The sequence below is a fragment of the Mustela erminea genome, chromosome 1 (assembly GCF_009829155.1).
Source record: "Mustela erminea isolate mMusErm1 chromosome 1, mMusErm1.Pri, whole genome shotgun sequence".
Classification (NCBI taxonomy): Eukaryota; Metazoa; Chordata; class Mammalia; order Carnivora; family Mustelidae; genus Mustela; species Mustela erminea.
The window spans coordinates 102,898,062-102,924,064 of NC_045614.1; the positions used below are offsets into that span (position 1 = coordinate 102,898,062).

Consider the following 26,003-nt stretch of genomic DNA (forward strand, 5'->3'; position numbering starts at 1 on the left):
TGGAGCCTACTTAAAAAAACAGACAAAAAAGCTTGGCTTCACTAGAGACACAGCTACTAGTTATCTAGTTATACTAGTCATACTTTAGTGGTGATATCTCCAGGGAGAAGCAAATGGGAGTCTAGGAAGTGCACAAATTAAGAACCGGGCTTGGGTGGGAAAATAATTTACCTAGTACCATAAGACTAAAAGTCTTCTGAGAACAGGATAGACAGATGTTCCATTCTGAGGGATACTGTGGGGTCTGGAGTTGGGATTTGAGCAAGGAATAGAGGAAGTGGAGAACATTTCACTGGAAGAAGGGAAGGGGAAAAGATGATGGCCAAATAAAAGTGACAGACTATCAGCTTCCTGTGGGTGGGCTCCAACCTCAACTTACCACTGACTAAACAAGAGAGCACATTCCCTTAATCAGAGGGAGAGAAAAAGGAACATAGGAAATGTTGAAAGAATTGCCATTTATACTAGCCCATTGAAGAGGAAGTATTGTTTTTTGTTTATTAGCAAAAAATAATACAAACTTTAAGCCACTCCAATTAGGCTTCTGTTTCCAACAGCACACTGAGATGGTTCTTGGCATCCAATGTCTTTTTGCATCTCACAAACACTTCACGGTCCTTCTTACTTGACCCCAAGACAGAATTAGACATAGCTGGCCACTAGATCCTTTTTGAAATTCTTGCTCTTGGCTCCCTTGACTCCCCTCACCTGCCACTCTGGTGTTTCTCCTCCCTCACTGACTGCACTTCCTTGACTGGACCTCTTTCTGTTGCAGATCTCCAGACCTAGGTCCTGGACTCTCTTCTTTAACTTTCTCCTTCTCTAGGTGACCTCATTCTTTCTCAGGGGACTAAACTCCATCTGTGACGGTGATGATTTTTTAAATCTCTAATTCCAGTCTACCTCTCCTCCAAGCTTCATACTTACACGTCCACCTTCCTATACTACTCCTACCCTTTGGAAGTTTCACAATGAACACATTCAAAATTATTTCTTCTCCACCAAACCTGCCTGATCACATCTTCCTGCTTCAGTAACGACACTGCAACCTCCCGTGGCTGGAAACGAGTCATTCTCGATTGTGCTTTCCCTCATTCCCCCACATTTAAGTCTTTCCATTTCTACCTTCATAATGCATCTCTACTCTATACCCTCCTTCTCAGTTGCTCTGCCACTCTCTGGCCCAGGTTGACCTGTTTTAGTTTGATCATTGCAACCGTCTCTACTCTTGCTCTCCTCCAGTTCACTGTCCACATAATAATGGCTTCTCATTACCCCTGGAACACAAGCTGAGCTCCTTATCAAGGCCTAATAAGGCCTTGTATGATCTGGCTTTTCCTCACTTTATGCCACTCCCTTTGCTCACTACATGCCAGACCCGCATGCCTTCTCTAAATACCTCTAATACATCAGAAACTGTGCTGCTCCCCAGCCTCTGTAGTTATTCTGCTTAGAAGTTTTCCTCCTACTCTTAGGATGGCCACCTTCTTGGCATCCTTCAGGTCTCAGGCTAAATATTAACTCCCCAGTATCTTTTTTTTTTTTTTAAAGATTTTATTTATTTATTTGACAGAGAGAGATCACAAGTAGATGGAGAGAGAGGCAGGCAGAGAGAGAGAGAGAGAGAGGGAAGCAGGCTCCCTGCTGAGCAGAGAGCCCGATGCGGGACTCGATCCCAGGACCCTGAGATCATGACCTGAGCCCAAGGCAGCGGCTTAACCCACTGAGCCACCCAGGCGCCCTCCCCAGTATCTTATTAGCAGAATTCTTGGGGCACATGGGTGGCATAGTCACTTAAGGGTCCAGCTCTTGGTTTTGGCTGATTTCAGGGTGATAAGATGAGCCCCATTTTGGGCTCCATGTTCAGCAGTCTGCTTAAGATTCTCTCTCCCTCTCCTCCTTCCCCCCACTCTCTCTTATAAAGAAATAAATCTTTAAAAAATAAAGAATTCTCTGCTTTTCTTTTTTCAGTCTTTGAATCAATATTTTTTCAATATTTTTCATTTTTATTATCTGTATTCACTGAAAATAAGTTCCCTGAGCATCAGGCTGTGTATGTTTTGCTCATCGCCATATTTCTATTATTTGGCACATAGTGAGGCTAGTTAAGGTTAAGGGTAAGTATTCTGTGGCTGGAGGAACGGGAAAGATACTCTCTCAGCCCAATTTAGTATTTATGCCCATCCCTTGGCCCATCCACGTGGCCAGGGAGACAAGGTCTTGGAAGAAGATGGCAAGTCCCATCAGGGTATGTTGCTAAAACATGGGGATGAGGAATAGTTCCATAAGAGGAAGAGGCACAGTTCCACAAACTGGTTCCTCAGATTCCTGTGAGCTAGGCAGTGATTTCAAGTTCTACAGAACAATAGAATCATATCTCCTGGCTTTTCTCCCATTAACTTAAAAATCCCTTTTTTCCTTAACTTGTTAAAGTTGGGTCCTTAGTCATTATTCCTGGTCTGAAAGACTTCATGCTAGAATTGCCCAAAAAGAAGTTAAAGAATTCTACTTTCCTAAAAAGCTAACTCACCTAATGATTTCATGACGTGACCAACATTTACAGAGCAATTACCACCAATGTTCATCATACTACTAGTAGCAAACATTATTCTTGATAATGCGACTATAAATTAACCTATGTTAATATCTGTGTTCTAAACATGAGAATATGAGGGCAAGCTCTTGAAACAGTATCTAGGGAGTCTTATCTCACAAAAACACCACCAAGAAAAACTAATACTGAAAAGTTTTTGATTTTATTTCCAAGATCAAATATTACAACAGGACATTTACATGTATTTATAAAAAAATGCAGCAGTTGAATTTATAGATCAGAGGATTCCTTGAGTTTGGTCCCTCTCTCAGCACAGTGAGCTGATGTCTTCAAAAGACTTATCCCATTCCCTTCCCTCCCCCACCCCAAATGCCCCACCCCACCCCCCATTCAAGTTGCAGTACCAATATAAAGCAACTGGGTACAACACAGCAAGAATATTCACAATTTGGTACAGCCAAAACCAGAGGATCATCAACTGAAAGACCCTCTTTTTAGAAATATTTACCTATAGAGTATGTGTACCTATAGATATACCACACCCAGTTATCTAAGATTTCCCTGGTTTTAGAGCAAGTGGAAGTTCCATTGAGTCTTAGCCAGCAGTTACAGCTCTGCTTTATCTAACGGCATGTTCTTCTCCTCTCCAAGTTTAGATTTTCTACTGCCTCCATTTGTCTTCGAATTTAAGGCTTTCCCTAGCACCTTAATTATCACTTACTAGATATACAGGAGGGTCTCTAGTGTGTTATGAACAAAAGAATTTAGCGGATGATCCAGTTGCCCCTTGCTCACTGGTCCCAAACCCTTCTTCCCACTTTTGAGAAGAGCTGCAGAAACAATTATCTCCTAGCACCATGGGATTAAAATCCCAGAAAACTGAGAACTATATGTGCATTTTAGGGAGCACTTGCTAGAAACACTACAATAGGAGCACTGTCTCTGTCCATTATCTTCTTGGATTCAATAACAAAATTACACTACAGATTAGATCTTGAGCCTGTCCTGCATTAAAAATGCAAATCTCACTAAGACCACCACTTTGTCCAGAATAAGGATTCCCAGGGAATCTCTAAATACTGTTAGGAACTGCTTGTGAAACACTTTAAAGCAAACACCCCAAGCTGACTTCACTCGAGTCCCCAACCCACCCCCATCCCTATTCCCCAAACAAATTTCATTCCTTGATTAACCTCTCTGAATAAGATGGCAAGTGAGGTTTGGAAAATGACATGAAAAATGTTTAAAAAACACAATTAGTGAGGACATGCCAGAATCGGGACATCCCACGTGATTCAAAATGCATTGTTCAAACTGAACTCGTACGAAGCATGCACAGAGCCTACAAACACTCCTGAGAGTATCCATGGAACAATCAATACCTACTCGAAAAAGGACTTTTCTTAAAGGGCTAAAAAAAAAAAAAAAAAAAAGACACCAGATGCTTAGAAGTTGTTAACAATCGAAAGGAAAACTGTTCTAGAAAAGAGTTTTTAAAGGAGTAAAAAAATTGTATCTAACAGATTCATGTCAAAGCTTGGATGAGAGCCCCTCAAAGTCTTAAGTATCATGTTAGCATCAGCTGGTACTCACTTCTCTATATCTAAGACTAGAGGATTATATCATAGCTTTACTGTCTGTTTCCCAGCAAGAGTTTTAAAAAGCCTTTCCAAAACTGAAGGGACAAACATGAGAAAAGTAACAAGGCCCAAGTCCCAAAATGTGTAAGATAAACAGTCCTCAGTACAAGCTTGCTACACTCATTAACTAGAATGTGGAGGTCACATACTACTTTCATTCTAATTAGCAGGTAAAAGGGGATTTTCTGGTGACAATGATTAACTTTATGTGAGGTTTAACTTACAGGGCAATAAATCATCAGAAAGTTATTGTTGAGAACATATATGATTAGGGTAAAAAACTAATTTAATATTTTAAATCACACCATTTAATTTATTGATATTTTCCATTATTAAGAACATAGGAATCTGAAAAACATACTATCAATCCACTTTGTTGAAAACATTAAGATACCCAACTGAGCATCAGCATTCCAACGTCACTAATTTGAAACAGACCCTAGTGACCTGTACTCTTCTAAAGCCAGCAAGTTTGACAAAAGGAAAAAAAAAGCAGAATGGCAGGAAATAGCTCCAGATCAAGAATCTCTCCCTTTTTAGTTAAGATACTCATACTGAGTCCATGCAAAAAGCAAATAAAAAAGATTTTAAGAAAAGGAAAATAATTCCAGGTCAGAATTATCCAGTGATTTGAAATGCTTCCCATTTTATTTACCACATCTTATAAATGAATGATTCATGGTAGCCCAATTAGACTTGCTTTGATACAGATAAAATTTTAATGTTCAGTCCCATGTAGCCTGACTATTCTTGCTATTTGGAAACTTAAGTGACCCTGTAAGGGATATAAAATCTCAGGGCATTTTGCTCTCTATACAGGAAATATCAATAAGCAAACAACAAAAATTTGCTGTTTGTGGCCAGTGAGTTAAGTACAACAAGGCAACCTCCTGTATTTAGAGATTAATGTGGGATTGTTCTTGGGCAAAATACTACCATTGGTATTTGTATCTCTAATCCAAGTAAATCTGGCCATCTCTTGAAAATACTTTTCAGAAATGTTAAGTCATTTTATTGAAGTAGTTCATATTGGATTGGCCAACTCTACTTGGAGACCATATGGCAAAGAAAGGCTTGAACCAACAATTATGTTTATGAGAATGACTGAGATTCTACATAGTTCAACAGCATTCTGCAGGCCAAAGAAAGGGAAGGGGTATCACGGTGCTAACAAGTCTGTATTCAGAGTAAAAGAATTTTTAGGTAGAGAGAGCAAATGAGCTATAAAAACATTGCTTCAAATTGTTCTTATATACTAATGAAAAAATTCTTAAATGTTAAATATTCAAACTTAGCAATGGAATTTCTTAAACATAGCTAATTTCATTAAAAATCATGACTAATATTCAGTGAATGAATGTCCAAAAGAATTAAGAATAGAGAGTGGCAAAGTAAAAGAGAAAGTAGGATGGAAAGATTTTCTAATTAATGGTCTCATCATCACATCCAATAATTTAATCACAAGTTCATTTTATGGGAAAACTATCAAGGGGTATCGTAATCTCTATAAAAAATATTCTTGATTCTAAGCGGTCTCTTTAGCAGTGTTGGTACACAGTTGAGTCAAAGACCAAAATAACCCTCACTGAACTACTAAATTTCTATAGAACAGGAGATCAAGATAGTGCTGTGGTGTTCTGTTGGTTATTTTCTGTACGGAAGAATATTCTCGCCACTACTCTAAACTGTGTACAATGCAATATCAAGTTCCAAGTCAAGGCAAGGCAAATCAATGAAGTTGAATATTCATAGGACACAGCTGTCTTTAAGTAGCCTTTTCATCAAGGCTTGTAATATTGGAAAACTGCCATGTTCATCAGAAGGGTTGGTTCTTCCTACCCTCATTTAGTTTTACACAAGGCATCACTTTTTCATCAACCTGTATCCTATGATTTACTATTAAGTAGTTAAGTGAAAGAAGGCCAGAGAGAGAGAGAGAGAGAATATGAATGACATAATGGGAGATACACTCTGGGAAAGAAGTAGTATTTTTGAAAGTCAGCTTAACTGAATCTTGAAAAAAGTTGTTTCTGCCAAAACCAAGTGTGAATTCTACAACTTCTATAAATCAATTTCCTAACAATTGCTCAGCCAATAAAGTGCTTTGTTTAAGCACACAGGTAAAAATAAAATTTAACTCTGGTGTCAATGAAATACTTGGTTCTCATTGATTACATTTTAGTTATACTTAACACCGATTAGAAACAAAGCATGTTCTACGGCCATACCACCCTTAACGCGCCCAATCTCATCTGATCTCGGAAGCTAAGCAGGGTCGAGCCTGGTTAGTACTTGGATGGGAGAAACACAGCATGAAGTTTTTAAAATTAATGAACTGTATTTAAAAGATCATTACTAGATCTAGAACTATTATACTCTCCTTTTTGGAGATTTTAGTTATCACAGTGAGCTTAGATTAAGTTACTGGGCAAATAAAATGTGGACACAGATTAAAAAGCACAGGAACCGATTAACAAGAAAATTTTTAATTAGCCTAGGGATAATATAAAGAGGAGAAACTAGAAGAATAAAATTTTAGAATGGAAAGGACTTCAAAGATAATCTAATTTGGTGGTCTACAATCTGTGGGTTCCTAGAGTTTTTGCAAAGGGTCTGCAATTCCATATGCACATCTACATTTTCTTCATCTATGGACTTAATGTTATTAATATTTAACCTCACAACTCCTTACTCTTGCCAAATTTTAATATTTTAATCCCTTTTACTTGAAAAGACTGAGAACTACTGATCTAGCCCAATTCTCTATTACTAGCAGAGCTGTTACCCAAGTGTACTTATGCCTACATATAGTGCCCCTTTATACATCTGATTTGTACCTGGGGAGAGAAATTAAATCTTTCCTTCACTTTCCACTTGCTAGTAGCTTCCTCTGGTATCTTCCTAAGTGTCCAAGTGAGATCCTTGCTAGCTAAAATCTTAGTCCTAGGATCAATAATCCTTCCCTACTTGGGTGCTGGGTGTAACCTTACTGATAAACATCATGCCCCAAGTCTAGTAGTTACAAAAGGTGGAACTGAAGAATGAATACAGGTAAGTCAAAAACTTTGAGCTACAGTGTTTGCCACTTTTCAGTTTTCTATCTATCTATCTATTTATTTATTTTATGTATGTATGTATGTATGTATGTATGTTGTGGACTTGCCTAATGAAAGCCTACACAAGTCTTTCCCCTTTCTAAACTTTTATTTTAATTTATAGTTCAGCACCAGAAAGGTAAGCATTTACATGTTCTTCGATTATCTCATGTGTAGTCTATCTTTCCAACTGGACAAAACAGAAGAAATCAGGTATTAGACTTCAAGATATTTCCAACCTTGATTAAGGGACTCAATATATACTCGTCGACTTTCTAGAGTCGAGGAAGTAAAATGTTATAGGAGATCTAAAAACATACACACAGAGAGTTCAATAATCTGGTATGGGTGGGACAAAGACAAGATAACTATATCTTTTCCCAAAAATGGTTAAAAAAAGATAAAATTATTTTTTATCCTTTCCATTTATTCTTGGCAAATAATGCCACATATTTCTCTTTCACATTTTCATCAGTGCGTCATTTTTTTAAAAAGCAATAATCAGTCCCTCAAAACAGTGGTGTAAATAAGGATTTATAGGTATAGCACAAATCCCACAAGCCTTAAGGAAACGAAAACAAATTATAATTTACAGAGCCAAATAACAGGAAGATAACCTTTTGGGTAAACTGATTCCCTTGTAGGAGACAACAGCAAGGGAGTGAAAAAAGCATGGACTCTGGATCCCAATTTTGATTTTGCGAATTACTAGCTGTGACATCCTGAACAGGTTCTCTAAACTTTAATTTTGTCTTACCTACAAAATGGGGAGAATATAGAATTTACATTTTGCAGAGTTCTTTGGAAGATTAAAGGAAAAAATGTACAGGAAATACCTAGCACATGCTAGTTACTCAAAATTAGTTCCCCGTTCTTTCACCATTTGGCTGTTCCCTCTCTTCTCTGATTCTTTTCTAAATCAAATTCAAAACGTGTTTTCTATCACTTTTTTCCCCTACTAGTTTTCATTCCATCTCCCTGTATTTGTTTGTCACTCTCACAGTCTATCTTGTCCTTTTCCTCCCTACCTTTTCTTTCCAGCTGTTTCCAATAACTACAAGGAATGACTATTTTTAACCAGTCTTACTAGCTCATTTAAAATCTCTCCTCCACAGAGCAGAGGAATTTGCAGAGAAAATATGACAAACTGGAAGAAGCTTACTTCTTTAGTGAATTAAGTTCATGAGTGAAGCAATTCTCCGTATTTACTCTTCCCGTGTACAATCTGTAATCCCTCCCCCACAGGCCTCGATAGCAAGCCCAGGATAATTACACTTCTGCCTCAAAATAAAATAAAATCCTCTACATCTTGTACTCTAAACACACCAGCTGTATCTAAGTTGGATCAGTATCTCATGCCCTAAGTCTTTGATATGCTTACTTAAATCATTTTATATATACTTGGTCATCTCACAGTAATCCAAGTTGAAAAAGTCACTTTGGTTTCTCAGAAATGGATATGCCATGGCTGACATCAAAAAGGTAGAACTACATCCTATCATCAATGAACATGTCTCAGGTTCTTGAGATATGTTTTATAAAGAGAAGTTAGTAAGTGAAAGAATGAAAGAGTCCCACAGGGAAAATTCTTGACTTCACATTTTTGACAGATTTGGGCTTTAGCTGTGACTCTGCTGAGAGTGGAGATAGGTGCCATCAGAGCACCAAAGCTGGGCATACCCTCAGTTCTTACCCTGTGCCTCCCTGAAATTTTAGATTTTTGACCTTGTCTACTACCAACAGTTTTTTAACCCTCTACTGCACCTTTGCTAGTTTATAAGCTCTATTCCTCAGATAGCAAGTATATTATCCAAGTTCAGAGATACAATTGAGGAATTAACATGAAAACCATGTTTCCTCAATAAATCAGAAGCTGCTAGTTACTCGAGAGCCTATGAAAAAACACCAAAATGGTATTATTCAGTCACCAATCTAAAGAGAGAACTTTGACTCAAGGTATAAATGAAATTGTAATTATATAAATATATTTATAAATATTTATACAATTATATACTTATACATAAGCACTTACACAGACTTAGAAAAAAATGTAAGAACATTAATTCAAAAGGACTCACTGAAGAATAAACAGAATTTTCCATGATTTCCTTGAGGAGATACATAACTCATTCTTTAGGAAGGGTCCCTCTAAATCCAACCATTAGAACCATATTCTCTAATCGTGTACTAGAAACACATAACCATCTTTTTTTTTTAATCCCCTAGTTGCCAAGAGAATGATCTTAAAGTAGATGGGAACATAAAGGTCTCTGAGCAATAGCAATTTATGCTCCTCAAGTAGAAGAATCAACTGATCCAAATCCCCAACTGACAAAATAGGCCCATTCTATATCACAAGGTTAAAGTTCTGATTTTTGCCACCAGGATCATTACTACCCCTTTAGAGGACTCTATTTAAAGCTCGAAACAAGAATTGGGCATACAGTGAAGGTGATAAGTCAAACAGTATTATATAGATTCAGGATGGCTTCTTCTAAATAATACTGAAAAAAGCTTTCACCAACTACATTTTGTTTGTGGCTTTGTTGGCAGAAAAAGCCCATTATCATCTGAAGATTGCTGATAATCTTTTCTACCTCCCTTACTAAATGTTGTTTTATAAACTGAATTTACAGGTCTTCCCCTTACAGAGGCTTTCAGTTTTGATATCTTTTGCAAGAAAACAGTAGAGGAATTAAGTTCATTCACTCACCAGAGCCTTTTAGAAACTATTCCAACCAGGGGTAAAAAAATGAATCATTCTTTCTAACCGTAGGAACATGGTTAGCAACTCTCAGCTGCATCTTCTTCTTTTTTCCCCCCAGGACATACATAAGTATGCCTTAAAACACATAGGACAATCAGTAACCACAGTGGTTACAACTACAAGCCATTGTACTGCATGATTATTGAACAGTTGCCTTCCCATAGATCACCTGTGGACCCAAACAATGGAAGGGCCAAAGGAACTAATATGCTGTACTGGCAAAAACAGCAAATACCTTCCTATCCCAATCACCACAATAGCCTCACTAAATGTCCATTTCAGGACTAGCAGGATCAATAGAGTTTATAAAGTAATAATGAAGAAAGCTGTTTCAGGCTAGGATACTGAAAGCCACCCCACACTACTCACTCTACACTTAACACTCATTCTGCCAATAACACATACCATGGAAATAATTCTAGCTGGGAACATGGGAATCCATTGAAAAAAATTTTAAGTACGATGAGCAATAATTATAAGGGATGCTTTTTCCATGTAAACAGACCTAGATATTTTTGTCACGTGATATTTCTTACATGAACAACAAAACATGTGTTATAGAATTTCTTTTCCCTACCAAAAATGGGGCTTACAAAAAAGGGAGGTTGTTCTTATTCTGAATCTAGCCATTCCTTTACCAAAGGAGTCTGAGGAGTAACATCATCATTTGATCCCAAAAAAGTGCCGTGCAAGAGACCACTTATTGGAACACACATTTCCTGCTGCCAGTACTAGGAGGTCTAATCCTTACACTTCCATTTGGTCACCAGATTAGGTAAGAAAGAAAGAATAGTAGGAAAAAGAAGAAAACAGAAGAGGACTGAAAAGGTGGGGGAAGGAGGGAAAAGAGACTGAACGTAGGAGAGAGCAAGAAATAAAAGAGAAGGCAGGTGACTTGCTTGCCCAACTTTGGCTCTATGGTCCTAATGAGCCAAAATGCATACTTAGTGACACGGTATCTCACAGGAAAGAGAAAAAAGGGGTAAGCTGAGAGAGGTCAGGCCATGATGTTAATTTCTTTCCTGTACAAAGACAGTCTCTTGAGGACAAAGGCCTGCCTCCTGTAATGTAATGTCATAGTCCAGATGAGAGAGTTTCCTTCGAGGGAAGTTGGTGAGAAGTTCAAAACGTTCATTTGGGTATCCTTTGGACTGGACATGCTTCACCAAAGCCTATGAAAAATAAGAGAAAGACAAAGCTGTTAGATGGAAATAAAAAGAAAGAATATATTAAAGCAAAAAAAAAAAAAAGAATATTTTAAAGCATTAAGTATTTTATATTCATTTCCATCATATAAGATATGAAGTTTTTTTTTTAAATTTTATTTATTTATTTGAGAGAGAATGAGCAAGAGAGACAGCACAAGCTAGGGGAGGGGCAGTGGGGGAGGGAGAATTAACTCCCCACTGAGTAGGGAGCCTGATGTGGGGTTCAATCCCAGAACTCTGGGGATCATGACCTGAGCTGAAGGCAGATGCTTAATTGACTGAGCCACCCAGATACCCAAGTTTAAGTTATGCTTTCACATAACCAAACCTTACTCTGTAGAAGAGCCAATATAACTCTGGATGGGTAGATAATAAAACTGTACCTAATAATTTAGGGCCATTAAGTGATACTGAAATATACAGGACCGTGTATAAACTCAATTTCTATTTGTAAAATTACTGTCCTCTTTCTAAACATTTTAACAATATTTTTCTTTTTTATCAAAGATATGTCCTTCAGTCTACCTACAAACATTCATGCCACCTGTATACTAAATCCCTTCTAGCCTTCTCAGAAAATGTGCCACTATGATATCCCCTTTTATAGGTACCTTCAATATCTCACTCAATAGATGCTTCCCATCAGACTTAACTATCATGCTCAGTCTCTCCTTCAATTATTTTTTTCCCCTCTGATTATTGTCCATTCTCCCCCTCTAGCTTTACAACCAAACTTCTCAAAGAAGTAATCTAGACTTGTTCTATCCACAATCTCATCTCCCATTCCCACCCAAATACTAGGCCAGGAAGATAGTTCTGGGTATCAGCACCAGTGACCAGAACCTTCTACTTTAGTCATACAGTCTTGAATAATCAGATTGATTATCTCCAGCCATAGCAAGTGGCTAGGTATGGACACCTAACCCAAGGGGGATTCACTCACAGGCTTAGGCAAGCTAGTCAGACCCATTCTCTTTTCCAGGAGTCAGAAACAGAGGAAAGCCCATTAGCTTTGGACTTTAGATGAAAAGGCCCTCAGCATCACTATGATGAACCATGTACAAGTCAAGAGTTAAACAAAAACCCCAGTATATAGAGAAAAGAATGGTGTGAAGCAGAATATCACAAAAGGGAAACAAAACAGGCCCCATGAGGGAAACACACAGAAAAACAATTTTGATTCTTAACCACTTTGCAGGTTCAGCTACTAGGACACCCAGGAACCCCACTGTAATCTTCAAGTAACCCAGTTCCCCCTTTCCGGGTATAATTTCGTTGGGTTTCTATCCCATGCAGCCATGAAATAGAAAATCTTGACTGAACAAACCCTATGGGACTTGCCTAAGATAATTTAAGAAGGAAATAAAGTAATCCAAAGATTCACCACAGTTGAAGTTTCCAGTTAGAGGCCAGACTTAATACCATCTATTTCAAAGAATCATAAAGCCAATTATGCCAATTAATTACTTTCTCTGCTTCAAGTAAACACCTCCAACTGGATATACTTACCAACAGTTTAGCTTGCTCTGGAAGAGTGATCTGTTCCCTTTTTCCATCTGGATACCGCAACATTAGCTGTGCTTTTGGTCCTAAAGGAAGGGTTAAAAAAAGGAAAAAGATAGTAAGAACTTAAGACAGAAGACTAACTTAAGTAAATAAACCCCTTCAGTAACATCCAAGTTTTAAGTAAAGCAGGTCTAGAATATAACTCACCATTTACATCTATGCCCTCCACTATTCCATCTGGTTTTTCAGGTGACATTTCCAGTATTTCTGAATCCACGGCTGGCAATCCTTGGTGGTTTGTGGCTGCTCCAGGCTCAGTTCTGGCTGGGGGTTCAGTCAGTGGCCTTCTATTCTCCTCTTTTCTATGCCCCAAATCTTTGTGGGGAGATTTTCTGGACTTGGCAAGATTCTCTATCTCCTCTTCTTCATCAGAGCCACAAACGGATATGAACTCCTCACTGCCAGAAAAAAGTTCAGATTCAGATTCTTCATCTGAGCGGCTATCCTGTTTTGTCTGTGTTGAATCAAAGTGTGTTTCTTGCAAGGAGGCTCTGATGGCAGCTTCTAGCTGGCTGTCTTCACTTGCATCTATAAGGCTCTCCTAAGAGATACAGTCATAAAACATGGGTGGAAAGAAAAAGAAAACAGTTAAACCAAAAAAATAGATAAAGTCAAACAGGCCATAAGAAATTTAACAGTTAAGGCGCCTGGGTGGTTCTCCCTCTCTCCACTCCTCCTCTCTCTCTCAAATAAATAAAATCTTAAGAAAAAAATCTTAACAAAAAAAAAGAAATATAAGAGTCAGCTAGACAATATTACTCTCTGCTGAATGTATCTCTTTACTAAATTTTAAGCTATTTGAGTGCAACAACTTTACCTTACACAGCCAAGTTGTATTGTATTATAATGTAATGTATTATAATGTATAATGTAATATAATGTATTATTTTAAAAACAAAAATAAACTCATCCTACCACATGGCATATTGTGTGTTGTAAGCACAGGTGTCCTTTATATCAAAATGAATAGAATCAAGAAAACAGTTTATTCCCAACCCAGAAAAATATAAGATTTAAGGTTTTAAAGATTTTATTTATTTGACAGAGAGAAAGAGATCACAAGTAGGTAGAGAAGCAGGCAGAGAGAGGGGGAAGCAAGCTCCCTGCTGAGCAGAGAGCCAGATGTGGGACTTGATCCCAGGGATCATGTTCCCGAGATCATGACCTGAGCCAAAGGCAGAGGCTTTAACCCACTGAGCCACCCAGGTGCCCCTCAATGAGGTTTTAAATATAAAGCCAAAACACTAGTTTTTAAAATGACTCAACATAGAAAAGGATGTCTACTTTTCTCATTACTATTCTTCAACTAGCACTGCTTTGACACAAAGAAAGATACCAATAAAACTCAGTAATCATCATTTTGCAAAAAACTAACAGATCTCTAACATTCAAACCAAACAAAACAGCATATAATGAATGGGAAAAACCAACAACCATGTTTTCCTAAGCTTAATTACAATGAAGGGTTTCACTGTGATCACAAGAATTGCAAATTTCAACAGTTTTCCCCCAGGTATATTTGTCACAAATATCAGTAAACTGACTGAGTCACAAAATATGGGTTGTCTCAATGGAACTTATTTTGATCCCAACTCAAATTATTTAAGAAAACTTTGTAAGGTAATCAAAAGTTGAACACTATACATCTCATGATAGTAAGGAACTGCTGTTAATTTTTTAAGGGTGTGTTACTGGTACTGTGACTGAGCTTTAAAAAAATAGAGTCTATTTTTGGTTTTTCTTTTTTTAAGATTTTATTCATTTATTTCATAGAGAGAGGGAAAGAGCACAAGCAGGGGAGTGGCAGACAGAGGGAAAGGGAGAAAGAGACTCCCCAAGAGCAGGGAGCCTGATGCAGGGCTCGATCCCAGGACCCCAAGACCATGACCTGAGCTGAAAGAAGACAGACACTTAACTGACTGAGCCACCCAGGTGCCCCAAGAATCTCTACCTTTTAAAGATTTAATGAATTAAAAAATGAATTCTGAGATTTGTTTCAAAATAACGTGACTAGGATGAGGTATAAATCAAGACTGGCCACATGCAATGATTACTGGAATTAGTTAATGGATACATAGAGGCTCAATAAATTCCTTCTACTTTTGAATATGGTGAAAATTTTCCACAATGAAAAGGTAAAAAAAAATGTATGGGTCACTAACAAAAAACTAAAGGAACCTCAATTCGACCTTTACTATCTGCTAATCCTAAAGCAAAAAAGTTTAAGAAAAAAATGTTAAATAAACTTAAGGCTAGGGATGCCTGAGTGGCTCAGTGGGTTAAAGCCTCTGCCTTCGGCTCAGGTCATGATCCCAGGGCCTAATTGTGATCTCTGTCTGTCAATAAATCAATAAAATCTTTGGGGCACATAAGTGGGTTAAACCTCTGCCTTCTGCTCAGGTCATGATCCCAGGGTCCTGGGATCAAGCCCTACATCAGGCTCTCTGCTCAGCAGGGAGACCGCTTCTCTGTCTACTTGCGATCTCTGCCAAATAAATAAATAAATAAAATCTTAAAAAACAAAAACAAAAACAAAAACTTAAGGCTAATCTACCACCAAAATAGGGGCAAGTAAAATGCCCACATGACCTGCTATGGGTTTTAGGCAGATTGTAGGTTTACAATAATGACAGTGCACATCATGTAACTTGATTTTAAAGACTGTTTTGATGGTAGACACTACTAGCTTCCTAACCAATATCCATTCTCCCCTGATTTCTTACTTAACAGAATCCTAATCGTGTCTATAAAAGAAAACATGTCCAGCCAAAAAATTCCATTTATCAGTTTCCCTTGCAGCTAGGAAAAAAAAAATGTGTTATGAAGCTGAGAAAGCACTTACAGAGAAATTATAAAATTCAACACATGTAATAAAAAAGCCTGAAATTAATGACTAAGTTTCGCATCTTAAGTAAAAAAAAGTACTCACACAGAAAAAGAAAATTAAATTAAACCCAAACTACACAGATGTTAAAAGAGAAAGGAAGAAATCAATGACCTAGAAAACAGAAGAAAAATCATTAAACCCAAAATCTGGTTGTTTAAAATATGTAAACCTGATAAGCCTCTAGCCAAACTGTCAGGAAAAAAAAGAAACTACCAATTACCAATAACAGAATTAACAGGATTATTAAGGATTAATAACAATCACTACAAATACTGTATTCATTGAAGGAATAACAAGGAAATATAATGAACAACCTTATATCAATACAGTCAACCTCTACAGTAAAAGGGATAAACCCACAGAAAGACAAAACCTATTAAAGCTCATTAAAGAATAAATGAGATTGCTTGGGTGGTACAGTGGGTTGTGTGTCTGACTCTGACTTGTTTCAACTTGGGTCATGATCTCAGCGTCATGCGATTAAGCCCCTCGTGAGGTTCTGCCCTCAGTGCAGTCTGCTTGAAACTCTCTTCCTCTCCCTCGTCACCTCCCATGCCCCCACATTCTCCAGCTCTCTCCCAAATAAATAAATCCTTAAAAAAAAAAAAAAAAAAGAAAGAAAGAAAGAAATGGATAATTTAATCTTAAATGGTTCAGAACTGCTTTGTACCATAATTGCATCCTTCTGTAATTCTGAAACTGTTTTAAAATTTTAAACAATACTTTCATCTGCTAAAGACCTTCAATGTCACAAGAACATGAAAACCATTCTGAAGAAAATGAAATAAGACAATACATATTATCACTGTTATAAAAATTTATTTCCATGAAATAAAGATGTGGTAAATATCTTATAGCAAATTATTGTATCCTACCAACTCTGTGTGTAGTAATCAAACTTTCTATTATTAAAAAAAAAGAAAGAAAGCGATAACTGAGTAGTTCTTTATCCATTAATTAAATTGAGTCGGTAGGGTGCCTGGGGGGGGTGTTCAGTGGGTTAAGTCTTTGCCTTCAACTCAGGTCATGATCTCAGGATCCTGGGATCGAGCCCCACATGGGGCTCTCTGCTCAGGAGGGAGCCTGCTTCCCCCCTTCTCTCTAAGCCTGCCTCTCTGCTTACTTGTGATCTGTCAAATAAATAAACAAAATCTTTAAAAAAAAAAACTGAATCTGTAGTTTATTTATTGTTTTTAAAGATTTTATTTATTTATTTGACACAGAGAAAGAACATAGGCAGGGGGAGCAGCAGGCAAAGAAGAGGGAGAAGCAGACTCCCCACTGAGCAGGGAGCCCTATGTGGAACCTGATCCCGGGAATGGACCTAGAGCTTTCTTTTTGGGGAGTTTTAAACTATAGATTCAGGGCGCCTGGGTGGCTCAGTCAGTTAAGCCTCTGCCATTGGTTCAGGTCAAGATCCCGAGAGTCTTGAGTTCAAGTCCCACACTGGGCTTCCTGCTCACCAGGGAGTCTAGTTCTCCCTCTCCCCTTTCCCTCTGCTTGTGACCTCTCTTTCTCTCTCTCTCTCTCTCAAATAAAATCTTAAAAGAAAAGAAAAGAAAAGAAATAATATATCAATATATCAATTTTATACAAACTCTTCCTGAAAACAGAAGTGAAAGAAACACTTCCCAATTCATTGTGAGGCGAGCATTAACCTTATACCAAAACCAGTCAAAGATATTATGAGGAAGACAAAACAGAAGACCAAGAAACTACAAACCAATATCCCTCATGAACACAGACCCAAGAATTCTTGACAAAATTTTAGCAAATCAAACCCAACAACACATAAGGAAGTAATATACTGATAACCAAATGGGTTTTAGCCCAGGAATGCAAGTTTGGTTTAACATTAAAAAGTCAACCAACAGAATTCAATAAAAAAGAAAACCAATGTACATCTGAACAGATATAAAAAAATCTTCTGACAAAATTTCCTCAAGATAAAAACTCAGTAAACTAGAAAGAGAAGGAAACTTCCCTCAACCTGATAAACTATATAAGAAACAGCTAACATCAAAGTTAATGGTGAGAGAGTGAATATTTTCACTCCACTACCAGATGCAAATCAAGGAAGTCTAATCTCACTACCTCTATTTAACTTTGTACTAGAAGTCCTACCTAAGAAAAAGGTATAGAGAATGGAAAGGAAGAAATAGACGAAGTCTTCATATGCTGACAACACAACCATCTACACAGAAAATCCTAAGGGATCTACAAAAAAGTTACTAGAACTAATAAGTAAATTTAGCAAGGCTGCAGGCTACAACGGCAATATACAAAAACTGTAGAACAGTGCTGAAAGAAATTTAAGACAAATACAGAGATCATGGATTTGAATACTCAGTATTGTTATGATGTCAATTTTCTCCAAAATGATCCATAAAGCCAATGTAAATCCAGTCAAAATCCCAGCAGCTTTCCTTGTGGAAAGTGACAAACTTATTCTAAAACTTATGTGGTTCTTGGGGTGCTTTGTCAGAAAAGCATGCCGCTCTTGATCTTAGGGTTGTGAGTCTGAGTCCCACAGTGAGTGCAGAGATTACTAAAATAAATAAATCAACTTAAAAACAAGTAAGTAAGTAAATAAAGCTTATAGATCCTTCCCATGTTAAAAATTTAAAAAAAAAAAAAAAAGAAAAAACCAAAAAAACTTGTATGGAAACATAAAGGACCTAAAATAAACAACTGTAAAAATTGTAAAGTTGAAAGTTGTAAAGTTGTAAAGTTCAACTGTAAAGTTGAAAAATTTATACCATGCAATTTCAAGACTTAAAAAGCTACAGTAATCATTAAGACAGAAAATATTTGTGTAAAGAAAGGTGTATCAATCGAAAAGAGTCCACACAATTATCATATGATCTCTCTGATATGGAGAACTGGAGAGGCAGGGTGGGGGGTCGTGGGGGATGCGGGTGGAAATGAAACAAGATGGGATCGGGAAGGAGACAAACCATAAGAGACTCTTAATCTCATGAAACAAACTGAGGGTTGCTGGGGGTTGGAGAGGTAGGGAGAGGGTGGCTGGGTTATGGACAGTGGGGAGGGTATGTGCTATGGTGAGTGCTTGTGAAATTTATAAGCCTGATGATTCATAGATCTGTACACCTGAAACAAATAATACATTATATGTTAATAAAAATAAATAATAAAAAAAGATTTCTTAGATAAGAGACAAAAAGCCTGAAATATAAAAGTTTATAAACTGGATTTCATGAAAACTTTAAAATTTGCTCTTCAAAAGACTATTATGAAATGAGTAAGTAACAGATTAGGAGAAAATATATGCAGACCATATACCCAACAAAGGCTTATTACCTAAGGAACTCTTATAACTCAATAAGATATATACAACTCAATAAAAAAAATAAGCCAGAGATCTGAGTAAACACTTTACCAAAAGAGAGATAGCATAAAAGCACATGAAAAGGTTCTCATATCAAAAATCAAAACTTGTCAATTTTAAACATGCTATTTATTGCACATTAACTGTACTTCATAAAGCTGTAACTTTTTTTTTTAAGATGTTATTTTATTTTAGAGAAAGAGAGAGCACATGAGCAAAAGCACGGGAGGAACAGAGGGGGAGGGAAAAAAGGAGGGAGAAAGAATCCTAGGCAGACTGTGCTGAACACAAAGCCAGACGTGGGGCTTGATCTCATGATCCCAAGATCATGACCTGAGCTGAAAGCAAGAGTCAATGCTTAACCAACTGAGCCACCCAGGTGCCCCTATAACTTTTTTTTTTAAATAAAATAAACTTAAGGGGCGCCTGGGCAGCTCAGTCGTTAAGCATCTGCCTTCAGCTTAGGTCATGATCCCGGGGTCCTGGGATTGAGCCATGTGTCGGGCTCCCTGCTCAGTGGGAAGCCTGCTTCTCCCTCTCCCATTCCCCCTGTTAGTGTTCCTGCTCTTGCTGTCTCTCTGTCAAATAAATAAATAAAGTCTTAAAAATAAATAAAAATAAAAATAAACTTAAGGCTAACATCACACCCACAAAAGCAAACACATGTGCCCATATGACATGTAATGGCTTAGATGGACTACAGATAATAACACTGTGTACCATTGTAGGTTGATTTTAAAGAATGACACTATGATGGACAGTACTAGTTTCCTATCTCACATCAGTCTTCTTTGCCTCCTTAACAGAACCTCAATTGTGTTTGTGCAAGGACGTGTGTCCAGCTAAAGTAAGCAGAATTCTTATCTGTAGCTGTTTACTTTTGTATAGAGGCACTACCCCCTTCTTCCTTGTCCATGCTTGGATATAATGCCTGGGAGCACAGCATTTATACTGTGAACATAAAAACAAAAAGCCACTACTAAGAATAAAGGAGGGGATGGGGGCAGGAGGAGGAACCCAGTTCCCTGATGACATCCATAGGAGTCATGTCCTGGACTGCCTATGTCAACTTTGTGTTAAGAAAACAAATGTCTGGGGCCCCTGGGTGGCTCAGTGGGTTAAGCCGTTGCCTTCGGCTCAGGTCATGATCTCAGGGTCCTGGGATCGAGTCCCGCATCGGGCTCTCTGCTCAGCAGGGAGCCTGCTTCCCTCTCTCTCTCGGCCTGCCTCTCCATCTACTTGTGATTTCTCTCTGTCAAATAAATACATAAAATCTTAAAAAAAAAATACATATTTAAAAAACAAACAAACAAAAAAGAAAACAAATGTCTTCCTTGTTTAGGACATTATTTGCTGGTGTTTCTCTTGCACACAGTTGATCATTCAATTTAGTTTCAGATGTGGGGACTGAGGTACTAGTTACCTGATTCACCCCTATGTATTTGTCCAATGTTATCGTTCCACTCTCCCACTAAAAGGCTTACTTTTTTAAGAGATTTGGTGAAGTAAACTCAATTTACATTGTTGTAATTCAGCAATTCACAAGCCCAGGGTTTGTGTCAGCCTTACGACTACAAAGGATAAACTCTCTTAAGGCAATTATAAAAACTCTCTGGAGTTTTTTATGCTTTAAAAAAGAATTTTACTTAAGGGGTGCCTGGGTGGCTCAGTTGTTAAGTGTCTGCCTTTGGCTCAGGTCATGATCCCAGGGTCATAGGATCGAACCCTGCATCATGCTCCCTGCTCTGCGGGGAGTCTGCTTCTCCCCCTCCCACTCCCTCTGCTTGTGATTCCCTCTCTGGCTGTCTCTCTCTCTGTCTCAAATAAATAAATAAAATATATATTAAAAAAAGAATTTTACTTAAGTAAAACTTCTCTGAGTAATGAGAAAAAGCAACCCCCCCCAAAACCAAAACACAAAACAAAAAACCCCCCAAATACTGCATCTATAGATAAAGATGAAACCAGGTTTTAGTTCCGCAATACTATGTCTACCCAAATAAAACTTCTGTTAAGGGGGAAAAAAGAACTCTACACCACTCCGTGGCAAGCACCCATAGCATTCATAGCACTTTGTGCCTGTGGGTACTTTACTCTAGGTCATAACTTAAGAAACAGTACAATTGCATGATATGGACGGCTAAAGTGATATCCTCTGAAACTAATTTTATTCTCACTGCCATCAAACCCAAATAGCTCCTATAACCAATAAGAGAGTCCCATATCTTTGAAGCTCTTTTACACGCCAGTAATCCTGATTCCAATTATCAAACAGGTCTGCCTCATAATAGCATATTATAGAAATTAAATATAGAAACAATCTCTAGGTGGGCTGGAGAGCCAGGTCCCAAAGCTATATAATCAATAATAATGCCCAGCTACTTCACCATGAGTGCAGTCTAGGAAAAATACCATTTCCACTGCTGCTGAGACTTGGATACCAAAAGTCCTGGCAGTGCTGCCCCTGAAGAACTAGACTCCTCTGTCACTGGGCTTGCCACAGGAGTTGTCCTGTCCGCTGCTACACACATTGTTTACTTCTATATCCGGGTCTCAGGTCACATGCCCGTACCCTAACTGCAAGGGAGACTGGGAATATGAATCTTATAATTTCACTTTAAAGACTGAACTCTTATGTGGGAAATTATCCAAATATAAGAAGGGTATCGAAGATGCCGTATGGCTACAAACTAACTGTCCAAAACTTATATTACATTTACTCAAAACATTTTACACAACACATTTATATATAATTACACTTAACTGCCCATCACCACTTCTCAGTCATACTTACTGAACGGGCACATTTTTTGGGGGGACTGCTAGAAAGTCCATCCAGTTGCCCATGTTCACCCAGAAATCCTGTCACTTGATCCAAGAAAGAAGACACATCTAACTGGTGCCACTCTACTAGCTTCTGACCTAAAAATTGAAAACCAGGATATATAATAAAATCAACACTCTTTCTGAACATTCTCATTAAATATTTCTTTGGCACATGTATAATTAAAATCTGTATGGGAACATACACTCTACCCTTCACCAGCATAAGTTACACTGTGTCTTCATAAACTACAGGATACATTAATTATAACCAACCTAAGAGATTCCCAACCATCATGGCAGGGGAGCTACGTTATCTGCTAATACCACAAACTGACATTTAAGAAGAGATTCAGACAAAGCACTATCTATATGAAATTCACTTAAAATAATAAAACCAGCTCTACCCTCTGCTTCTCTGGTGGGATTATACCCAGTAATTGAACAATCTTAATATTTTAAGGATAGAAAACCTAAAGGGATCCCTTATAAAAGGACAAAAAAGATAAAAAGCTATTCTTTGAAAGAACAGAACTGTACAAAAATATAAAATACTACCATCTCCCAAAGTTAACAGAAACAGACTCTTAAACACATACTTCACAGATATTTAAACATTTCTCAAGGGCATGAATAAAATCCCTTTATCTAAATTATTACAAATAACTGAAATTGGATCCAAGTCAAATATTAAAGATCAATTATTGAGAAAAAGAAAGATTGAGAGGCTAAAGACTATAAGCAGACATAAATCTTACCTGTTCGTGGATCCAGGATGGAAACATAGGGGAAATCCCCCAGCTTATAAAACTGTATGTATCTCTGACCTTCCTCACTGTCATGATAAACCTGTTAAATCATTGGTATTAAAAAAAGGTCAGTTTCTAAAAATTAAGTGTCAACTATATCCTTGTTATATACCAACAGCAATTAATTATCCAAATACACCTTTGGTATGTGTTAGAATCTTACTACATTAAATAGAAAATGAAAGTGATCTGGTGTGAATCCCTCAACTTCCTGCCCTCAATCCCTCTGGAAACTTATAGAAACATTAATCTGTTCTTCCTCCCTTCCCAGTTTATTGCTCTTCTTGTTTATCTGTCTACCTATGTCATTCCTCTCAACTGTATGCACCTTAATAAATCACAATATATTGGGGCGCCTGGGTGGCTCAGTGGGTTAAAGCCTCTGCCTTCAGCTCAGGTCATGATCTCAGGGTCCTGGGACTGAGCCCCACATGGGGCTCTCTGCTCAGCAGGGAGCCTGCTTCCCCTCCACACCTCCACCTGTCTCTCTGCATACTTGTGATCTCTGTCTGTCAAATAAATAAATTAAATAAAATCTTTAAAAAAGAAATCATAATATATTAAGATTATATGCTTGAGTTCCTAGCATAACGCTAAACAAAGAGATAACCAATTAACAGAAGCTGAATAAAAGGTTACCATTCAGAAAAATCATACTGAATTTAGGGGCCTGCAACACATGAAAAGGCAAATTAACAACAATAGCATAACTTGCATTGGTTAAAGAATTATGTTCATTCAGAAGTCTTTTATTTTCAGTTAACTTTTCATAAAATAAAAAATCAGGGACAAGGTCATCTAACTTTAGCCTGATGATTCATATAAAAAGCAAATATAACCAGGAAGACCCTAAGTGACAAGTCTAAGGATATTGGGAGTATTAAACTCAAGCTAAAATCCAGACCTTAGTCAATGTTTTTCCATTACTCCAAGAACTTCTCCATCTGCACTGTCAATTACAGTAGCCCCTAGAACATGCCGTACTGAAGTACTTGAAATGTGGCTAGTTTGATACTGCTAAGTTTAAAAATACACAACAAATCTTAAAGACTTAAACACCAACAAACAAAAACCTTCAATATTTTAATATTAATTTTGTATGACAAACACTGAATCTTAAAAATATATTAAAAGTAATTCCACTTATTTCTTTTGCCTTTTTTAAATGTGGCTACTAGAAAACTTTAAACTACTTATGTGGCTGTTATATTTCTCCTGAACAGTATAGTTGTACATTCGTTCAAAATATATAAACTCGGGGAGCCTGGGTGGTTCAGTGGGTTAAAACCTCTGCCTTCGGCTCAGGTCATGATCCCAGGGTACTCGGATCGGGCCCCACATCGGGCTCTCTGCTCAGCAGGGAGCCTGCTTCCCCTTCTCTCTCTGTGCCTGCCTCTCTGCCTACTTGTGATCTGTCAAATAAATAAATAAAATCTTTAAAAATATATATACATATATAAACTCTTCTGAGATATGAGTATTATATGGTTTACATGGCATCGTTCTTTTTTTCCTCCTTTCCTTAGGAGTTCTTCATTGCTGCCCTTATTTTCACTTGCCCTTACTATTTCAGCCATTATAGGTGGTTTTAATTTTTCATATGTCACAATTTAACTGTTATTAATTTTTTCCCCATTTTATAACCTAATGCTTCTTCCCCAACATCCACACTATAAAAGTAAAATACCACAAAAGTTTTGATTAACTCTCCTCACCTGCCAGAAAATGAAATGTTCCCGGATAATATTTTTCACAGCTTCATTGCTCCATACATCACGATTGAGGCACTGGCATGCAAAGTCTTGTACATTTTGAATGTTTATCATTAGCCACTTATTTTGCATCTGGCCACACTCTTTGGCCTGTAATAATAAAGTAACATAACACTTGTTAGGAAGACTTTCTACTTGGTAACTGATATGTTTCAGAATTCAGAAGTTGTCTTCATAAATATTTTTTTCCTCAGTACAACATCTAGAGTTTTCAGTATCTATACGGTATTTACATTAATTTGCATATATGTATATAATTATACTATCTCCATTTTCAAGCGTTCTTCAAATTTAAATGAACGCTTTTCATTTCTACACTGTTATGTATTTAATGACTAGATTTCTACAGTACATTTAAACATCTTTTTTTTTTAAAGATTTTATTTATTTACTTTACCTAAAAAAGATTCCACAAACAAGGTAGACAAGTCACCTAATTATATTGTATTATCTCTTCTGATCCCTATCCACAAATATTTCTCCTTTTAAACAGATGTAAGCAGTAGGTATTACTTTGTTGTTTTCTTTTCAATACTTCCATACATGTGTATACGTAACTTCAAAATGTGTTTCCCATACACAGTTTCAAATAACATTTTCATCCTAACTATCAGCCATGTGCTATCTTACAGAATCACCCTAAACACTTCATTAGAGCTGCCGAGGGTGTCTTCTCCTAAAGTTGTTATTCCTAAAGATGGATTTCAAAACGTGAGATCACAGCATCACAGAATATTTCAGTATGATCTCCAAGGCTCCCTACTGTATGGTACAAATATCAATCATGAATGCTTACTTTTTGCTTCACAGTTCCTCATTACCACAAAGACCTATAAAATACTGCCAAATAGGAAAAGAATAGCAGGAAGGCAAATAGGCAAATGTACCTCAAACCTCTGCATAAGATCCAAAATGAAAGGTACAGTTTTGAATAATTCTGTCCTAGAATAATATTCTTTTCCTATCAGTTTGACATGAGAAAATCTTAAGGATCAATTCACTCAGATTAATCACTGAAGAACATAAACATTTCCGAAGTATTATAAGATGTAAAGCCAGGAATATCTTCTGTTTTAAGGCTTACACAATCTTGCAGATACTGTTAACTTGTTTTTTTGTATGAATCCCCCCAAAACAATTTTCTAATATTCGCTGATCCCATGAGTGAAAACCCAAGTTCTAAAAAGAAGTATCCATGTACTGAGCCAAGAAGCTGTATTTAACTGGTTGAAGCCTTATTTTAAATTATAGTACAATAAGAATTTTATTATACAAATATAATAACTCCTTGTTCCTAGAAGTAATAATGCTCCACTTACTTCCATACCTATAGCATTCACATAGATTTAATAAATGGGCGGTTAAGTAAGTATACTGTCTTAACTGAAGAAAAGTATTTGAGGGATGTGTGGGTGGTTCAGTGGGTTAAGCATCCAACTCTTAATTTTTGCCTCAGGTCATGATCTCAGGGCTATGAGACTGAGCCCCGCACTGGGCTCCACGCTGAATGTGGAGCCTGCTTAAGATTCTCTG

The 26,003-nt window shown here is 37.3% G+C and overlaps 1 protein-coding gene across 4 annotated transcripts in view; it reads right to left on the reverse strand.

Annotated features, from left to right (window-relative positions):
• Positions 1-2,737: 2,737 nt before the first annotated feature.
• Positions 2,738-26,003, reverse strand: part of UBXN7 (UBX domain protein 7) — a 61,832-nt gene continuing 38,566 nt past the window's right edge. For all 4 annotated transcript variants that reach the window (XM_032336513.1, XM_032336504.1, XM_032336525.1 and 1 more), the window contains 6 exons: positions 24,414-24,560; positions 22,648-22,738; positions 21,861-21,988; positions 12,978-13,371; positions 12,774-12,853; positions 2,738-11,228 (listed from right to left, as the gene is read on the reverse strand). In XM_032336513.1, the coding sequence (XP_032192404.1) occupies positions 11,067-11,228; positions 12,774-12,853; positions 12,978-13,371; positions 21,861-21,988; positions 22,648-22,738; positions 24,414-24,560 (1,002 nt within the window). In that variant the 3' untranslated portion in view covers positions 2,738-11,066. The remainder of the gene's footprint in view (positions 11,229-12,773; positions 12,854-12,977; positions 13,372-21,860; positions 21,989-22,647; positions 22,739-24,413; positions 24,561-26,003) is intronic.